The sequence below is a fragment of the Macrotis lagotis genome, chromosome X (genome assembly GCF_037893015.1).
Source record: "Macrotis lagotis isolate mMagLag1 chromosome X, bilby.v1.9.chrom.fasta, whole genome shotgun sequence".
NCBI classification, from domain to species: Eukaryota; Metazoa; Chordata; class Mammalia; order Peramelemorphia; family Peramelidae; genus Macrotis; species Macrotis lagotis.
Window position 1 is genome coordinate 215869736 of NC_133666.1, and position 18131 is coordinate 215887866.

The 18131-nt window shown below is 36.4% G+C and overlaps 1 protein-coding gene across 1 annotated transcript in view; it reads right to left on the reverse strand.

The window, feature by feature from the left end:
- Positions 1-18131, reverse strand: part of LOC141498966 (uncharacterized) — a 263553-nt gene that overhangs the window by 32914 nt on the left and 212508 nt on the right. Inside the window, exon 12 of the mRNA XM_074201973.1 lies at positions 11085-11243. Within this exon, the coding sequence (XP_074058074.1) occupies positions 11085-11243 (159 nt within the window). The remainder of the gene's footprint in view (positions 1-11084; positions 11244-18131) is intronic.

The window sequence follows — 18131 nt, forward strand, 5'->3', positions numbered from 1 at the left end:
GATATTAAAAATAAGACAACGATTCTTGTGACTGTGGGTAAAATTGTGTTAACTCATGATGGTGGAGGGAATTCCAAATTTATAAAAGGTGCCTTCCCCTTAACTGAATTATATACTATTCTTTTGAGTTCTGTGTATTGAAAACCAAAAGTGTAGGCCACTGAAGTGAAAGTTGGAAATTAAGTCAAGAGTCTGTAATTATCTGGAATTTATGTATACATATGTGTGTATATGTATGTATATATGTATTTGTAATTTAGAAAGTCTGTGTAAATTCTCTGTGTATGAGATATCATCACCCTAGCTTAAGAGTTGTCCCTAATCAATACTTAAAAAAAGGAAGGGATGATTTTTTTTTTATATAGAGGTCTACTGAACTACAGGAAAAGAAAATTCAGAATCAGCCCACAAGAGAACAAAAAATCACCTAAAGCAACTTATTTTTTCTAAAATGTTATAAAATGCTTGAACATTAGAGAAAAAGATAAACCAAGAAAAGGAATACTTCCTTTTTGATGTCATGGTCAGTTAAAGAGAAAGATTGCAAGGATGAGAATGGAAAGTGAAGATGACAGATAAGAAGGAAACAGACACCAAGAAATAGAAATGGAGATAAACACATAAAGAGAGAGAGAAATTCAACAATATTCATTCAATAAATTTTTTGTGAAAGTCTATTGTGTCAGAATAGTTTTTGCCCCACTGGTCAAAGTCTGATAAATTTAAACAAAGGGTTATTTCCTGCTCTAGGTTTAAAAGAAGAATGAATTGGGGTGACTAGGTGGTGCAGTGGATAAAGCACTGGCCCTGGAGTCAGGAGTACCTGGGTTCAAATCTGGTCTCAGACACTTAATAATTACCTAGCTGTGTGGCCTTGGGCAAGCCACTTAACCACATTTGCCTAGCCAAAAATCTAAAACAAACAAACAAAAGAAGAATGAATTATTAAAATATATTTAGCTCCAACATCACTTCATCATATTAGTTATTAGTTATTCTAAGGGAGGCATGAGTGGTATAATTACTATTAGAAATCAACAAGAGGAACAAAAAGCTATGAGTCAGTATTAAGCATCTACTATTAGCTGTGCAAAGGGTTGGGGATAAAAAGAAAGTCAGAAGACAGTTCCCACTCTTAGTGAGCATGCAGTCTGGTAGGGACAGGAAAAACAACTAGGTACAGTTAATCAGAATAAATTAGAATTAACAAAAGGAAGGCATTAGAATTAAGGAAACCTGGGGAGGAAATTCTTGTAGAAGGTGGTATTTTATTTGAGTTTTGAAAGAAGCCAAATATTAAAGATAAGGAGGGAGTAAATTCCAGACATGGGGTTCAGTCAGTGAAAAATACTCAAAGATGGAAGGTGGAAGGTCTTGCAGAAGGATTTAGTAAAATAGGGATTGCAGAGTATATGGAAAGAGTGAAAAGCATAGGAAGACTTTTCAATTTTCCTGGATGGAGAGATGAGGAGTTTAGGGGAGAGGAAGTGGAGGCAAGTAATAAAGAGTGTGGACCACCAAATTTTATTTTCATCCTAGAGTTGATAGGAAACACTGGAGTTTATTGAATAGGAAGCTGCCAGGGTCAGACTTGCTCTTAAAGATTATCATGGGCACGGCTAGGTGACACAGTGGATAGAGCTCCTGTCCTGGAGTAAGCACCTGAGTTCAAATCCAGCCTCAGACACTTAATAATTACCTAGCTGTGTGGCCTCAGGCAACCACTTAACCCCATTGCCTTGCCAAAAAAAAAAAAACCCTAAAAAAATGATCATGTTACATCTGAGTGGAAGACATACAGGAGAGGGGAAGAGACTTGAAGCAGAGGGAACAACCATCTGGATATTGCAGTCATGAGTTGGTGAGGGGCTGCACTAGGTAGTATCAATGTCAGAGTAGAGAAAGGTGCAGATACTAGGGAGGTTATGCCTTAGCAATGGGGTATAAGAGCAGATGAGTTATTCTACTAAAGATGGAACAGCTGTACACAAAGTGACCTCAAGAGTTGAGTGTTAGTATTTCTCTGCATAAATCACTAACTTGTACGTTGTGCTCAATATTGCTTTGATACAATTGTTTGTGGTAATTTTCTTTCCAGTGAATTTTTTTTAAGTCATAAGTGATTTTTGTTTTGTATTGATTCCAGTTCTGTAACTTTTAAAATATACCCATATTTAGGAATATTTAAAGAAAGTTTTTTATTACTAATGCTTCTCTAGAAGATAGGATTTAAAATAACACAAACTTTCAGACTTAAGCTTATTGGAAAGGATAAGCTTAAGTGGGTCACGGCAAGATACCTATTTGTTCACACTTGGTATATTTGCCCCCCGTGTTCAAAACAAGTTTAATTTCATGTGTTACTGAGGGAATTTGGGCAAGTTACTTCTTTAATTGCTTTAGAAATCAATTTCTAATAAGCCATAATTTTCTAGGCCAAAATTTGATGTAGTATTAATGTGGAGATGTCAAAAAATCAAACTAAGGTTCATTTTAAACAAATGACAAAACACTTTTGTTTCCCATACAAGACTTATCAAATATTGTATTCTCCTCACCACCAATACAAAGACAAAACAAATATGATTAAAAATCATTCTATTTATCCTGCAGTGTTATGCTATAGACTATGATCTTCACATTTATCACTAAAATGCCATGAAATCTGGTGATATAATGGATTGAATGTTGTACTTGGTATGAGAAAGAGCTAAGGTCCTATTCCTGCCTCATTCACTTTACTATATGAACTTAAGCCACCAGGTTAACCACCCTGTGCCTTAGTTTCCCTATCTGTTAAAGGGGAATACTAAAAGCACTGCCCTAACAAGGCTGTTGAAAGGATGGGAGGTGATAACACAGGAAAAGCACATTGCAAAAGTTATTATGCCATACAAAGCCTAAACAGTCTAAACTCTAAGTCTCTACGTTGATGAGGTCAATAAAGAAGGGTCACAAAGCTATATTCATTAGAAATGAGTTTAAAGAACTTTAGAGGAAACAAAAATGTAAGTATCCTGATGGTCTTAATTCTTGAAAGCAAATTATTTTTGCTATCAGTTAGATTTCTAAAAGGTATACTCAACCTTTTCAAGGCAAAGTAAAACTGTACTCAAAAAGTTCTGAATAATATTTTAAAGATTGATCAAACCATGTAAAATACTCTAAAACAGAATTCAACTACCTTTTAATTTTCTTTTAAATGCATCTTACCATGCTCTAAAATTACAGATAAGAGTCTGTTTTGCAAGAAAAGGGCTAGTTTAGAGTTTGCTCAACTCTGAAATATAGTTCAATGTTGAGAGTGACTTCATGACTTTGTGGTTGATTTAGTAACCTAGACATTCCAGTTCCTGGATTCTTCTACCAAATCTTTGGCAAACTATTTTCTTGGTATAGTACTTAACTATCTGCAAAAATGTAAAATCAGACACAGAAATGTCTGGTAAAAGTGTTAGAGCTAGATACTCCAGAGGCCTTCTAGTGCTAATCCCTCATTTTACCAATGAGGAAACTGAGCTCCAGTGATTTGCTCAAGGTCACACAGAGAATAAATGTCAGCCCTTTTTTCAGACACCTAATTTCCATAATCCTATAAAAAATAAAGGTACATTTTAGGATGATGTCCAAGCTATAAATGTTGATTGTGAAACTGTAAGGCTTCTTAAGCTAGCACTCATTCTCACCTCAAACTTTTCTTTATGAACCATTCTCTATGATAGGAATGACCACTCCTCCACTCTAATATACCTTGTCAAACTTTGAACATCCTGCAGCACTCAGTTCAAATTCAACCTTCTACATAAAGTTTTCTCTGAGCACTGGAATGCACATTGATCTCTCCCTCCTCTGATCTCCTACAGTATACTCCTCATATACTTTCAATTAAATTACAAACTTCTGGGGAAATATTTTTGGTTTTTGTTCTGTTTTGTTGTAACACCATTTTAAACTTTTATTTGCTGAGTATGGGAAACCAATAAAAAACAGACACAAAAAACATAAAAGCACAAGTGAGAACCTTCTCAATAATTTATTATCTAATTTGGGAGCAATGATAATTAAAGGCAATTAATAGTAGTTGCCTATAACTTTAACTTCTACGCTTTGCAAAAACTTCAGTCACTTTCACAAGAATCTAATTATAATCTTATGAATTTATATCATAAAATATCACAGAATTTCCCTTTGAATTCACATTAAACCCAGAAATGATAAAGATGTCAGGGCTCTTGCCCAATAGATGTGAATCAAAATAAAGTTGCGAGACCTCAAGCAAGTCTAAAGTCCCTCTGTGAGTCAATTTCCTCATGTATAAAATGAGAGATGAGCTAGATCTCTAGTTCTTTCTATCAATTAATTATAATTTTGTGATCCTACAAAGCAAAGCAAATTTTAGGCTACAGCTTTTTCCATCATGAAAATTCAACAACTACCTCAATAAATAATTATTCAAAATATTGCCTCATTAGAAATGACCTAATGAATGAGTACCCTTATCACTGGGAGACTTGGAATATAATCTCATTGATGTGAAGCATCTATGATATGTAAGACACTGTGATAGATATTGGAAATACTGAGACCAAAAAAAAAATCAATCCTTTTCCTCATGGAGCTTACATTCTATTAAGAGAATTCAAAATGTATGAATGCATCTTTCTTTTATTTAACTGCTTTAAACACTTTTTTAAGAAATTTTAATATTTAGAACAAGTATCATTTTCTTTATATTTTTCACTTATCTACAATTCAGCAACATTTCTATAATAAGCAAAGTAATAGATAGCCTCCTCTGCAACAGTAGAAAATTAGAAATGCATGAGGGTGCAGGTTAAACTAACAGAGAGGTTAACATCTCTCTTGTGAGAGGAGACATGAGTTTGCAAGGTAGGCCCCATAGTTTTGTTTAAAAGATCAGTCACTTTGAAGAGTAAAATATAAGAAGGAGCTTTCTTTAGATTTAATAGAGGGTGTTTCTAGGGACAGCTAGGTGGCTCAGAGCACTGGCCCTGGAGTCAGAGGACCTGAGTTCAAATCCAGCCTCAGATATGTGATACTAGCTGCGTCACCTTGGACAAGTCACTTAGCCTCATTGTCTTGCAAAAATCAAAGAGGGGAAAAAAGACTCAATAGAAGTTTGTTTTGTTGGCATAGGTTCCTTTAGCAAAAGAAGGATAGAGAGAAGAAAGTAAGTATTGAGGGATGTTTGATTTTCAAAATTGACAGTAGGTAATAGGAAAATCAAAATGAATAACTCCCTAATGATACTAACAAAAGAAGTATGTTCAAAATATTGTTTAATGTTTGCTTTTGCCTCAGGTCAAAGTTTGTCAAACCTTCAAACACACAAAGAAATACATATAATTAAAATTGCAATTCTCCAGAAGCTTCAAACTCACCTTGGGGGGGCCCTCTTTTTTCCTTCTATGGATAAGAAGTGAAGGACATGATTACATTAGAGCCCAAATTTGTTAATATAAGTTTAAGAGGCCTCTTCCACCAGCCCTATATTTGGTAACTTGACACCAGTTTTCTGCCTGTCCATATTACATACTATCATGGAAACTTACAAAGGAAAAAAATAATTTACTCCAAGATTCATGTATTAGTTTCTATAGTGCCTTTCCTCCTCAGAGTTCAGTCACTCAAAGGATGCTCAGTTTTTCTGCCTGAGCTCCCATTCTCTGGGGATTCTGAGAATAATAGATATTGGATGGGTCCTGAAGATTGTATAAAGGGAGGAGGTGATGGTCCCATTGAGTGGAACATATGTGGTTCAAAACTTGATGAAGTTGAAGGTGCAAGCTCAGGAGGCACAGTCAGGGCAATATTAACCACTGCTGGAGGACCACTGGGATGGAGATTAAAATAATTGGCAGAAGCTTTGTCCTTAGCTGCAGGAGAAGGAAGAGTTCCAGAAAGTCCTAAGACAAACTCCAGCTTAATTCTAGAGTCTAGAGACTGGTTTCTTCCTTTTTTTTCCTTTTCTTTTCCTCTGACTTGCCTGGGAATTTCCCCATTTCACAAAGCCTGAGCCACTTAACAATAAGTTTGCTGAAGGACTTCTTATGAGCCATCTCTGCAGCTGCCTTTGTACAACTGTTATCATTCAGAACTCCCCAAAATGATAAAAATGATTTCTGAGAAGTGTCTCATTGATTGCATCTCCCAGGCCACCAATGTATACAATGGTAATGGTATCATCTGATAGGTGCTTGAAGTTCCTCCTTTTAAAAGCTTCTCTGATACAGAATTACTACCATAATTGCAATCTTTGATCAGCAAAAGAGTCATCATGATCTGCAGCAAAAAAAAATCATGTCCATATAAATCTCTTTCTCTTTTACAAATTCCTTTCATGGGTGGAGCCAAAATGGCAACAGGAAAGGATCATCTGTTAGGTGCCCTCTCTCTCTCTCCGATATTTGCAAACTTATAAACTAAAGACTCTAACTAAATTTTTGAGAGACAAAATCCACAGAAGGATACAGTGAGGCAGTTCTCCCACCCAAGGTAACCTGGAAAAGAGTGGAAAGGTTCAGCTCCACCAGAGCAAAGGAACTTCAGCCTCCTGGAGCCACGGCTCATGGCAGCAGGGGCAGTTTCCTGACTTACACCCCGGGGAGCACCAGGCACAACTTGGGGGATCAGCGCAGGGACCACTGCAAGAGTGAGTGTTTGAAGCCCAGCCTTCAGGGCACTCAGTGAGCAGTATGGCCTCAGCAGCCCAGAACCAGGACCTGGAAGCAGGTGGAGCCTGTAAGCAGGAGCCCCCAAGCCTGAGTTCTGAACCTAGGGAGGGGAGTAGAGAGATACTGCGGAGGTCTATCCTCTGTCCCTGGAACAGGACTCTGGGGCTGTGATCACATTCAGATCCTAACTGCAGTCTAGGCCCCCCATAGAATAGCAGGGCCCCCACCCACCTCAGCCCTGTGGCAAAGGGGTGCACTTGTGGTCATTCACAGACCAGGAGGGAGGACAGTCTCTCACACATGGAAATCCTTATGATAGGGTTTCCCAATAATACTCAAAAGCTCAGGAAGCACCCCCAAAACAGGCTTAGGCTGGTAAAATGAGCAAGCAGAGAAAAAAGAGGAACACCATTGAGAAATAGTTTGTATATGAGACCAAGAAGGATCAAAATACTCAGTCTGAAGATGAGGAAGCATAAGCTCCTGCATCTAAAGACTCCAAGAAAAACAGAAATTGGGCTCAGGCTATGACAGAGCTCAAAAAAGACTTTGAAAATCAAATGAGGGAGTTAGAAGGAAAAACTAGGAAAAGAAATGAGAGAGATGCAGGAAAAATATGAAAATGAAGTCAGCAGCCTAGTCAAGGAAATCCAAAAAAATGCTGAAGAAAATAGCATGCTAAAAAACAGTTGAGGTCAAATGGATAAAACAGTTCAAAAAGTTATTGAGGAAAAGAATGCTTTAAAAAGCAAAATTGGCCAGATGGAAAAAGAGATAAGAAAACTCTCTGAGAAGAACAAATACTTCAGACAAAGAATAGAATTCAGGGAGATTGATGAATTTACCAGAAATCGGGAATCAATACTTCAAAACCAAGAGTATGAAAAATTGGAAGAAAATGTGAAATATCTCATTGAAAAAACAACTGATATGGAAAACAGGCTTAGGAAAGATCATTTAAAAATTGTTGGAATACCTGAAAGTCATGATCAGGAAAAGAGCCTTGACATCATTTTCAAAGAATTACTACAGGAAAATTGCCCTGATGTTCTAGAAGCAGAGGGCAAAATAAAAATGGAGAGAATCCACCGATCCCCCCGAGAAAGAGATCCCAAAAAACCAACCCCTAGGAATATTATAGCCAAATTCCAGAACTCCCAAGTCAAAGAGGAAAATATTACAAGCAGCCAGAAGGACACAGTTCAAATATCATGGAATTGCAGTCAGGATCACACAGGACTTAGCAGCAACTACATTGGAGGCTCGTAGGGCTTGCAATATAATATACTGGAAGGCAAAGGAGCTTAGAATGCAGCCAAGAATCAACTACCCAGCAAGGCTGAATGTCCTCTTCCAGGGAAAAAGATGGACTTTGAATGAACCAGGGGAATTTCAAATGTTCCTTCTGGAATGACCAGAGCTGAACAGAAGGTTTGATCTTCAGATACAGGACTCAGGTGAAGCATAGAGAGTGGAGGAGAAGGGGAAAATATGAGGGACTTAATGATGATGAACTGCATGTATTCCTACATAGAAAAATGACACTGATAATACTCATAGGAACCTTCTCAGTTAATAGAGCAGGTAGAGGGAGCTTTCATAGTTGAAGCACAAGACAAAGCTGAATTTGAGGATGAAATATGGTGTAAAAATGGAGTTAACAGAAAAAAGGTAAATGTAATGGGAGAAATAAAAAGGAGAGGGGGAATAAGCCAAGATATTTCATATAATAAGATTTTTCTTTATTACAATGAGCTATTGCAATGATATGGAAGGGAAGAAGGCAAGAGGGAATGAGGGAATCTTTGCTCTCATCAGAGGTGGTTAGGAGAGGAAACAGCATTTATACTCAATGGGGTATAGACATCTGGAGTAAGAAGGGGGGGACAGGGGGAAGGGGAGGGAATGTGAGTGATGGAGGAGAGGATGGACCATGGGGGGAGAGTGGTCAGATATAAAACATTTTCTTTTTTACTTCTTGCAAGGGCCTGGGATTGGATGGTCTGTCTGGGACTATAGGGTCAGGTGGATGCTGGGCCTAGGGGTGGTATGGGGGCTCAGGGCCTCTTTGCTCCAGGGTCATGGATCTATTGGCTGTGCCACTCGGCTACCCTATAGCAGAGTCAGAGTGAAAGGAGAGAGAAAATATAATACATGGTAGTGGAGAAATACAAAAGGAGGGAGTTGCAATCAGCAAAGGCAACGTTGGAAAAATATAGAAGTAACTTTTGCGATGAACTTATCATAAAGAATGTGATCCACCCATGACAGAGTTGTTGGTGTTAGAACAAAGACTCAAGCACATTTTTAAATTACTATTATTTGGGGGGTGGTGCAGGGAAAATGGGGCTGGGTGGCCTGCCTGTGGCCGCATAACAGGGTGATCGTTGGGTGTCTGAATGTGGATTTGGACCCGGGTGCTCCTGGCTAAAGGGACAATGCTCTGTCTGCCACCCAACTACCCCTACTATTATTACTATTTTATTTTATTTTGGGTCTTTTTTTTTCTTTTGAAGGGTTTTCACAGGGCAGTGGTGTTCAGGTGGCTTGCATGTCACAGGGCTGGGTGATTGTTGGGTATATGGGGCCAGATGTGGGCTCGGGTGCTCATGGCTCCAGGGCTGGTGCTCCATCCATTGCACCACCTGGCCATACCTACAATTATTACTATTATTTTTTTATTATATTTTTTCTCTCCCCTTTACTTTATCGCTCAAGCAAATCTATTATTTATGGGGGGAGGGAGTATTTCATTTACTCTTAAACAAGAATATTTCATTAATGTAAAAAAACATTATTTGTACAAAATGAGAATAAATATTAAATAAAGAAAAGTTTTTGCACAAAAAAAAGTTATTGAGGATGGGCGGCTAGGTGGCATAGTGAATAAAGCACTGGCCCTGGAGTCAGGAGTACCTGGGTTCAAATCCAGTCTCAGACACGTAATAATTACCTAGCTGTGTGGCCTTGGGCAAGCCACTTAACCCCGTTTGCCTTGCAAAAACCTAAAAAGAAGTTATTGAGGAGAAGAATCCTTTAAAAATCAGAACTGACCAGACAGAAAAAGAAATAAGAATGCTCTCTGAGGAAAACAAATCCTTCAGGTGAAGAATGGAACTGAGAGAGGCTGCTGATTTTACGAGAAATCAAGACACAATACTTGAAAACCAAAAGAATGAAAAATTACAAGAAAATGTGAAACATCTCATTGAAAAAAACTGATATGGAAAACAGATTCAGGAAAGATAATTTAAAAATTATTGGAATACTTTAAAGTCATGATCAGGAAAAGAGCCTTGACATCATTTTCAAGGATTACTACAGGAAAATTGCCCAGATATCCTAGAAGCAGAGGACAAAATAGAAATTGAGAGAATCCACCGATCTCCCTGAGAAAGAGATCCAAAAAAAAAAAAACCTCCAGGAATATTATAGCCAAATTCCAGAACTCCCAAGTCAAAGACAGACTATTACAAGCAGCCGGAAGGACACAATTCAAATATCATGGAGCTGCAGTCAGGATCACTCAGGACTTAGCAGCAACTACATTAAAAGTTCACAGGGCTTGGAATATAATATTCCAGAATGCAAAAGAGCTCGGAATGCAACCGAGAATCATCAACTACGCAGCAAAACCGAGCATCTTCTTCCAGGGAAAAAGGTAGTGGGGAAGTACGAATAGAGGGAGTTGTGATCAGCAATGGCTATAGTGGAAAAATATGGAAGTAGCTTTTGTGATGGACTTATCATAAAGAATTTGATCCACCCATGACAGAGCTGGAGGTGTTGGAACACAGACTGTAGCACATTTATTATTATCATTATTGTTATTATTATTATTATTGTTATTATTATTGGGGGGTTGCAGGGCAAACAGGGCTGGGTGGCTTGCCTGGGGCCACACAGCTTGGTTATTGTTGGGTGTCTGAGGCCAGATTTGGACCCAGGTGCCCCTGGCTCCAGGGACAGTGCTCTGATCACTGCACCACCTGACTGCCATCATTATTATTATTATTATTATTATTATTATTATTATTATTATTAATTTAAATTTTTTTCTCTTTACTTTATCACTCATGCTGGTAATATATATATATTTTGGGGGTATTAAAAGAATATTTTAGTAATGTATAAAAAATCATTTGTACAAAAATAAGAATAAATAAACAAAAACAAATTCCTTTCACCTAGCCCCTACGACAATGGTGGGTCCAACAGAAAATGAAGGAACACAACAGATTCAAAATTTATGAACTGAATTGCATTGATGACCATCTCCAATTTCCTCCCCCCCACCAAAAACATGGGAAATATAAAACTAAGTATCACCTTAGGAGGGAAAGAGTAAGATAGGATAAAATTTTAAATGAAACAAACCAGTTCCCTCACCTGTTGTGTAGTCATTAGCTTGGCATAATTAGTAGCCTTCAATAGAGCTTCTACTGCCTTTTTGGCTTTTTCTTGGGGAGCTCCTTTGGGGAATGATGGAAGTATGGCTAGAACACTATCTACAGTGAATTCTGGGATCAAGGCGTTTTGAATTTTGGCCTGAAAAACAGAACAAGAAGTTGTTCAAAACTAATACTTTTAACTGATAACTTTAGATATGCTTTACATTTTCAACAAAATATAAAAATGAAGAACTAAATTATTCAACCATATACCAGGTGCGGAATGTGGAATGTGCCATGCATTTCAGCAGTTAAATTTCTTCTCATATAATATGAATGAAATAGCAATAATCCAAACATTCTGGTTTAAACATTTTAGTACTTAATATCACTCTAAGATATGTAAAGCAATACAATTTTAAAAATGAAAAAAGTGGTTAAATTAAACCAATAGTCAATAAACCTTGTTTGAATTTGATTGAAAAGACCATTGAGGGCAGAGCCAAGATGGCCACATGAAGGCAGGATTTCCCAACGACTTGCTTCCATGAAACTCCAAAGGCCTTAAAATTATGGTTCTAACTAAATCTTGGAGAGGCAGAACACACAGAAAGACCCAGTGAGGCAATTGTCCAGTCCAAGGTAACTTGGAAGATCCTTGGGAATGCTCTGTTCCAATGGGTTGGAAGGGGCAGCAGTGTAGCAAGGATCATGCCATGCTGGATCCAATGAGCTCCAGACTTCCAGGAACAGCCCACAGATGCCTGGGTCCCTGGCAGTGGAAGCAATATCCAGACTCCCAACTCAGGGATCAGCAAGCATAACTTGGAAGATCAAAGGGAAAACTTTATGAGTGAGCACAGAGACCAGGCCAGCAGGGCCCTCAGCATAGCCTCAACCCCCAGTGTAGCCCCCATCCTGGGAAACAGAAGCAGACTGTGGAACCAGCTACTAAGTCCATGTAAGGTAAGGGGGTAGTGGCAGACTGTCAAAGTCTCTCTACCATCTCTGGATAGGATTCTGCTGTTTTGTCCACATTCAGATACTGGTTGCCATAGTGAATGAGGGAATCTCCTCATAGCTCCAGGACAGAGGAGAATGCTTGTGGTCATCCACAGACAAGAGCAGTCAAAGCCTCTCATAAAACCTTGCAAGCACTAAGGTCCTCATGGGGGTATCCCAATAACACTCAAAAACTTGGGAAACACCTCAAAACCAGGCCATAGGCTGGAGAAATGAGTAAACAGAAAAAAAAAAAAACCTGACCCCTCCCCGTCAAAAAATAAACCTCCCAGGAATATTATAGCCAAATTCCAAAACTCCCAAGTCAAGGAGAAAATATTTCAAGCAGTCAGAAAGAAACAATTCAAATATCTTGGAGCTACAGTCAGATTTACACAGGATTTAGCAGCATCCACATTAAGGGCTATAAGGGCTTAGAATATAACATTCCAGAAGGCAAGAGAGCCTAGATTACAAATGAGAATCAACTACCTAACAAAAGATGAACATTCAATCAAATAGAGGATTTTCAAAGTTTCCTGATGAAAAAACCAGAGCTAAACAGAAAGTTTGTTCTCCAAGTACAGGACTCAGTTGAAGTATAGAGAGGGCAAATTGTGAGGGATTTAATGATGTTGAACTGCTTGTATTCCTGCATGAGAAGATGATACTGATAACTCATATGAAGATTCTCAATTAACAGAGCCATTAAAAGGAGTATATCTAGACAAGGAACAGGAGGGAGTTGAGTATGAAGGTATGATATGTTATAAAGATGGAGTCAATGACTGAAAAAGGAATATACTGGAGAAAATGAAAGGAGAGGTAGAATGGGTTATTTCATGTAAAAGTCAAGAAAAGCTTTTGCAATGGAGGAGAAGGGGAGAAGATGAAGGAGAATGAGTGAGCCCTCATTATCATCATCAGAAATGGCTCAGAGAGGAAACAAAACAAACACGTAATAAGATATAGACATCTATCTCACCTTAAAGGAAAAAGGAAAGGAAGGGGATGGGAGAAAGGGGACAGGGGAAGAAGAGGGGAATGTAGGTGATAGAGGAAAGGGAAGATTGTGGGAGAGGGTAGTCACACTTTTTTTTTGTTTTTTGCAAGGTGATGGGGTTGGGTGGCCTGCCCAGGACCCCATGGCTGGGTTGTTGTTGGGTGTCTGGGATGGGGCTTAGACTTTGGTCCTCCTGGTCCCAGGACCAATGTTTTGTCCTCTGTGCCATTCAGTTGTCTCATGACATTCTTTTAAGGAGGACAAAGTAAAATAAAAGAGAGAATAGAATGGGAGTGGGGACGAAAGGATGGAGGGAAATACAATTAGTGATAGCTACTGTTGGAAGAAAAATATGGAAGCAAAGAAAGCAATGCATCACAGAGAAAGAACTGATACATTCTGAATATAGACTGAAGTACATTTTTTTCTTTTTTTCTCACTTTATTTTTCCTGAGTTTTTTTCTATTTTTGTTGGAGAAGAAGGGATTATGAGACTATTTTAGTAATATATAAATAAAGAAACAAATAAATAAATAAATAAAAAGAAGGTTGAAGTTTAAAAATCCATTTTGTTAATATTAATGTTATAATTAATATTAATGTTATTAGTATTAATTAAAAATAGATATATTTTGGTGTTAAAGAATAACAATGATCATTTTGCTGATATCAAAGAGTGTAACCTAAACTCAATTAATACAAGTTTCATGAAAAAGCTAACAAATGGATAAAATGAATAAGGTAGGACAATGGGGTGAATAAAGTTGAAACAACTTGGAGACAAGAAAGTCTGAGTTGGAATCCTGCCTCAGATACTTGCTGTGCAATCCTAGTCAAGTCACTTCTCCATTTCTCTCTCAGTCTCAGTTTACTCATCTCTAAAATGGGAATAAAAAATAACATCTGCCTCATAGGGTAGTTAAAATATAAATGCTAGTAGCTAAGACAGTACTAAAGTCTAATTAAGACATGCTTTGTTCGATTATCTTACAACATATTTCTTTAGTTGATAAAATGTACAAAATCAAAAGAATCATAGATATTTTTAACATTTAATTTTTTTCCAAAGGAAAACTTACCCTCAATTAGTCATTAGAGAAAAATATGAGAATGTCTTTCAATTCTATATAAAACAAAACATGTTGTAAATATTTTGGTTTATTTTATATATTTGTGTGTGTGTATGTACTCACACATACTGCTTATTATGTACAGCACTGGTCTCATTAATCAATATGCATATTAATCAATTATCATAGATTTCATTAGAAAAAAAACAACCTCAATATAAAAATATATTTATAAATTATGGTTCTACTATAGTATTAATATCTTGTTTATATTATAAAATAAAACAAAATGAAAGTTAAAAATGAGATATTTAAGTAAAACTATTTAATTTTTATTTTATTTCTTAACAATATAAAGTCTTTTGCTATCACTAAAATGTTATTAGCAATAATACTTTTAGAGAAAACAAAATGATTGAATATGTTTCTAAGACTTTTATCACACTGGTCATCACTGCAGAGAAAACAGGTAGTGGTTGGGGTGATGGACTTTAGGTCAATTTATTTATAATCCTGAGCTCAGATTCCACCTTACTTACTAGCTATGTAAACCTAAGCAAATCATTTAGTTTCTCTTTGCCTTAGTTTCTTTATCTGTAAAATGAGACACTGGAATTTAGTGGCTCAAAGGTCTCTTTTAGCTCTAAATCTATGACAATATCTATCTTTTTTACTGTCCTCAGCATGAAATATTTAAAATTTTATAAATTAGTCATGAGGCATTAGGTCAGAATGATGTTCTTATAAGACAATGAGTAATCATCATTTTAGCAATCAAAATAGAAAGCAGTGAGAGCACTCCTTAGTTTAAGAACAGTTTTTCCTTTGTTATTGCCACAAAAGAAAACTTGAGACCAACAGGATATCGTTTTGCTTACAATGTCTAGAGTAGATTTATCTTTAAGTTTTACAGTTGGTACATAATATCCATTGTTGACAATAAGAAACTTATTTGAGAAGGGGGAGGGGATTTTGTTCTAGAGTAAATATAGCAAGAGTCATCTGACAGAATTCCAGAATATATATTTTTAAAAGCCTTCTAAAAGGGTTGGTCTTTACTTCAGGAATGACAAGGACATCAGCTCATTAAGAGTAGTGCAGTGAACCTTCAAACATGGAACTAGACATAGATAGGATAGACACTGAACAATGATTTATTTTTCCTTAGGAAAACTGGGTAGACAAACTGATCCAGTATGTTCATTTTTATTTCTTTTATAACACTCATGGGAGAAAATGTCTAAAATTACCAACTTCTCAGATAATTGTGTTTTGATTCAAAATTCAATTATGGGTATTGGTTTTGGTCCTTCCTTGAAAAATGACTAGTGAGCCTGTGGAGGTAGAATAAAGTCATATTTATTCATTGCATTTATAAACCCATTCCTTAAAATTATAGAGTTGGCAGAATACAATTTTTACAGAATACAATTTTAAATATCTGAACATAAATTCTAATTGTTCATTCAATTTCTGCCTGATTCTAAGAATTCAGAGGAAAATGTAAGAGGTGTTTCAGGAAACTATCTGTTGTTCATATTTGTAATCTATTATTTGTCTTAAACCCATAAGAATCTAAGTGATTGCTCTTCCCTCCTAGGATGTGATACCCAGGAAAGTGATTCATTAAAATAAACACCTACTTCTATAAAAACTCTGCACTGATCTACTGGATGTTTATAACCTATTAAAAGTTGATGGACTTTCCCTCCAGAAAACTGTTACATAGGTTTTTGAATAATTTATATTTGAAGATTCTACTTTATTATAGTCATAATTTTAATTGTATCCTTTTGATATTTGAGTAAAATATAATGGGACCATATTGTCACAGTTTTAGAAAAAGAAGACAGAATGACAACTGAAGAAGGAAAAACAGGTCAGAGGAACTTTCAGTTTAATGATTATAATAAAAACTCAATAGAAATTATAGAAGAAGGAACCTCTGTTATATCCCTGTCCTGTAGTGATTTACCTGGGTAATCACCGTGATGGGCTGCAGATTTCTCATTTGCAAAGTATACATGGGACAAGGTTAGACTGCATGATGCCTAAGCTCCCTTACTCCTCTAAATTAAATGATCCATGTCAATAATGGTTGCCTCTGTCATTCAAACAGAAATCATATTTATTCTGGTAGTGATATGGCAGGTGAAAATGCAAGAGGGGAAAGTAAATAACTGCCAATGCCAGTTGATGCCAACTGGTTTGTGACAAAGCTAGTTTAGTTGGAGGAGACCTCTTGTGAATTAAGTCAATCAACTTTGTGCTGACAATATGACATCTGAAGGGAGGTGGCAGAGAATCATTCATTCATTTATTTGATAAGTATTTAAGAACTTAATGTGTGAGTAGGGCTGCCTGCTCATGATATAGACTTTTTAAAAAAGGTTATTGTGCAAATCAAAAGAGAATGTAGAAAGTACTTCACAAACCAGGAGGTACCACCCAAATGCCCATTAGTGATATTATCCTGTTTCATAGGCTAACATCAAAGTAGATGTCAATACAGAATGAAGTCCAAATTACTTTGTGTTTGATACACATTTTCTCTTTCTTTTTTTCTAGCTTAGCTACAATTCTCAAACTATTCTTTTATGGGTACTGTTGTATCTGAAATCTCCTCCTATATTATTCTCTGAAAGTTTAAAGGATGGTAGATTCCTGCCAAGACTTATCTCTTCTCTAAGCAATTAGTCTATTTCAACTTCATATTTACAGTCATACCTGTTCAAATAATTATATATAAATAACATGTTTATACACATACATATCTATTGATCTATAGCAGGTAGATAGGTTACTGAATACAGATGAGAAAAAACTCATCTTCCTGAAGTCAAATCAGGCCTCAGACACTGACTAGCTGTGTTATCCCAACCAAATCATTTAACCCTGTTTGCCTCAGTTTTCTCATCTATAAAAAGAACTGGAGAAGAAAATGGAAAACTACTTTAGTATCTTTGCCAAGAAAATCCCAAATGGGATCATGAATAGTCAGACACGACTAAAATGACTGAATAGCAACATACATACATATAACATTCACACCTATATCTGTAAAATTGTTATTTTTCACAACTATACCTTCATATATCTTCTATATATATTATATATTATATTATATATTACATTATATATATATATATATATATATCTTATACCTGTCCAAATCATACACACACACAAGTCTGTATATAAATTCTCAGCTATACAGGAAGCAAAAGATTTTTGAACAATCAAAATAGATATTAAAAGCTCGAGTGGCACCTTCTCAGAGTCTATTTACTCCTAGTTGCAATATAATTCTAGTAATTTTGATAAATTTTTGTCACAATTCCAGAATAATTTATAAAGGAAAAAAAGTTGACAACTGGACTGTTATAGGCAAGTACACGGAAAATAATCAGAAATGACAACTGACTATTCAAAGCAAGGAAGACGACAGAAAAAAATAGAAAAAGCAGCCACAAGAATTCAAATACATAAGTTTGGGACAAAACACTCCTCCCCACATTTCAACAGATTCAGAGGACCCTATTATAATATAGAGTATAGTATGGTAATTAACATTTTAAAATCCAGGTCAACGGAAAATAAAACTCCACACATTCAGAAGATAGAAGATCAAACAGTGAGAATCATTGAAAATTACATAATATGGTAAAGATAAGAAAAAAGAATATTAAAGATGAGAGAAGAATGTATACTTTCTAATAGAGACATGATAAAAACTGATGCTACCATTGGGGGGGCATAGCATTAACAGGCACTATTGCATGAATCTCTCAGTCTTTTCTGATCTGATCTAGGGAAATTATGGCAAACAAAGTATAATTCAGAAATGTGAGTAAACATACTACAAATAGGCAAGAAAAAGAAGTAGGGAGAGGGGTTAAGAAAACACAAGTATTGGAGGGAGGATTAACAGCAAACAAAAACTTCAATAATGATGTAACTAGATGGCACA